This window comes from Cervus elaphus, chromosome 32 (genome assembly GCF_910594005.1).
Source record: "Cervus elaphus chromosome 32, mCerEla1.1, whole genome shotgun sequence".
Lineage (NCBI taxonomy): Eukaryota > Metazoa > Chordata > Mammalia > Artiodactyla > Cervidae > Cervus > Cervus elaphus.
The window spans coordinates 24,633,066-24,634,422 of NC_057846.1; the positions used below are offsets into that span (position 1 = coordinate 24,633,066).

The following is a 1,357-nucleotide window of genomic DNA, read 5'->3' on the forward strand; positions in this document are numbered from 1 at the left end:
GCTGCAGGATTTATAAGACCGTAGAGGAGAATGGACAAGTGAAAGGAATCCATAGTTGCTACTCTCATCTTCATTTTGCCCCTGATGTTATTAATGCCAAGCTTTTCCTCCCTCATCTCCTACATACTTTTCTTTTTTTTTTTTTTTTTAACCATTGATTTATATTTTTATTTGGAAATGTTTATACCAATACAGTGAAACTAAATTTTAAACACTGGATGTCATTAGCTTGGATATCCTTAGTTTATTATAAAAGAGGAACATGGAAATTATTTACATGATGAAAGATTTCAGAACTTCAGTGGAATGGGCAGCTTCAAGTGATGCCATTTCAATAGTGACTTATTTCAGTCAACATATTTCCCAAGAATGTCACCATCTCTAAATAAGAAATAATCCTTGTCGTCTAGAACTACTTTGGTGCCTCCATATTCTGGGAGAAGAACTTTATCTCCAACTTTCACACTAACTGGCTGAATCTCTCCACCCTTTCCTTTAGAGCCTGATCCAACAGCTACCACCGTTGCTTGCAATACTTTTCCTTGTGATTTTTCTGGAAGCATAATGCCTCCTTTGGTTACAGTTTCGGCTGCACTTCTTTCAACTAATACTCGGTCAAAGAGGGGAAGAAACTTTCTGAATGCCTGTCCTGCCATGACTCCGGCTGCCGCAGTTCTCACTCTGCACTCACGCCGCAGGCAAAAGGAGAGACCTACTCCATACTTTTCTTATTTACAATTAATTATCCAGAAAACATAGTAGCAGCCATTACTGATATTCTAATACTGAGCGTACATTGCCTAGGTCAGTTGTCCTCAGCTAGGGGAGATGTCCTTGCAGGGGAATGTCTGGCAGTATCTGGAGCGGTTCTGGGTTGTTACAACTAGGGAGGAGATGCCAGTGGTATGTAGCAAGTAGGGGCAAGTGATGCAGCTAAAATACCCGACAGGGCACTGGGTCCCAAATGTCAATAGCGCTAAGGTTGAGAATCCCTGGTGTGTTAAAATCAGCTTTTTTGCAGAGAAAATCTTGGAAAGGGTGAGTGGGGTTGGATGAAGTTGTGTTGGCAGACCTAATTTCATAAGGCTGATTTTTGGCTTTCCTTCATTGACCATTATGTATTAACAGGCAGTTTACCGTTTTTAAATTTGATTTATTTTCGGCTGTGCCGGATCTTCATCTCTGCACACAGGCTTTCTCTAACTGTCGCACGTGGGGGCTGTTCTCCAGTTGCAGTCCTCGGGCTTCTCATCACTGTGGCTTCTCTCGTGGAACATGGGCTCTCTGGGATGCTGGGGCTCAGTAATCACGGCACGTGGGCTCAGTAGTTGAAGCCCCTGGGTTCTAGAGCGCAGGC

General features: G+C 42.9%; 1 protein-coding gene across 1 annotated transcript; it reads right to left on the reverse strand.

Moving 5' to 3' along the window:
- Nucleotides 1-219: 219 nt before the first annotated feature.
- Nucleotides 220-700, reverse strand: LOC122687864 (10 kDa heat shock protein, mitochondrial). Its single transcript, XM_043893584.1, has one exon. It carries the CDS (start codon nucleotides 654-656, stop codon nucleotides 348-350), a length of 309 nt encoding a protein of 102 aa, XP_043749519.1. The 5' UTR covers nucleotides 657-700; the 3' UTR covers nucleotides 220-347.
- Between the last annotated feature and the right edge of the window lie 657 nt (nucleotides 701-1,357).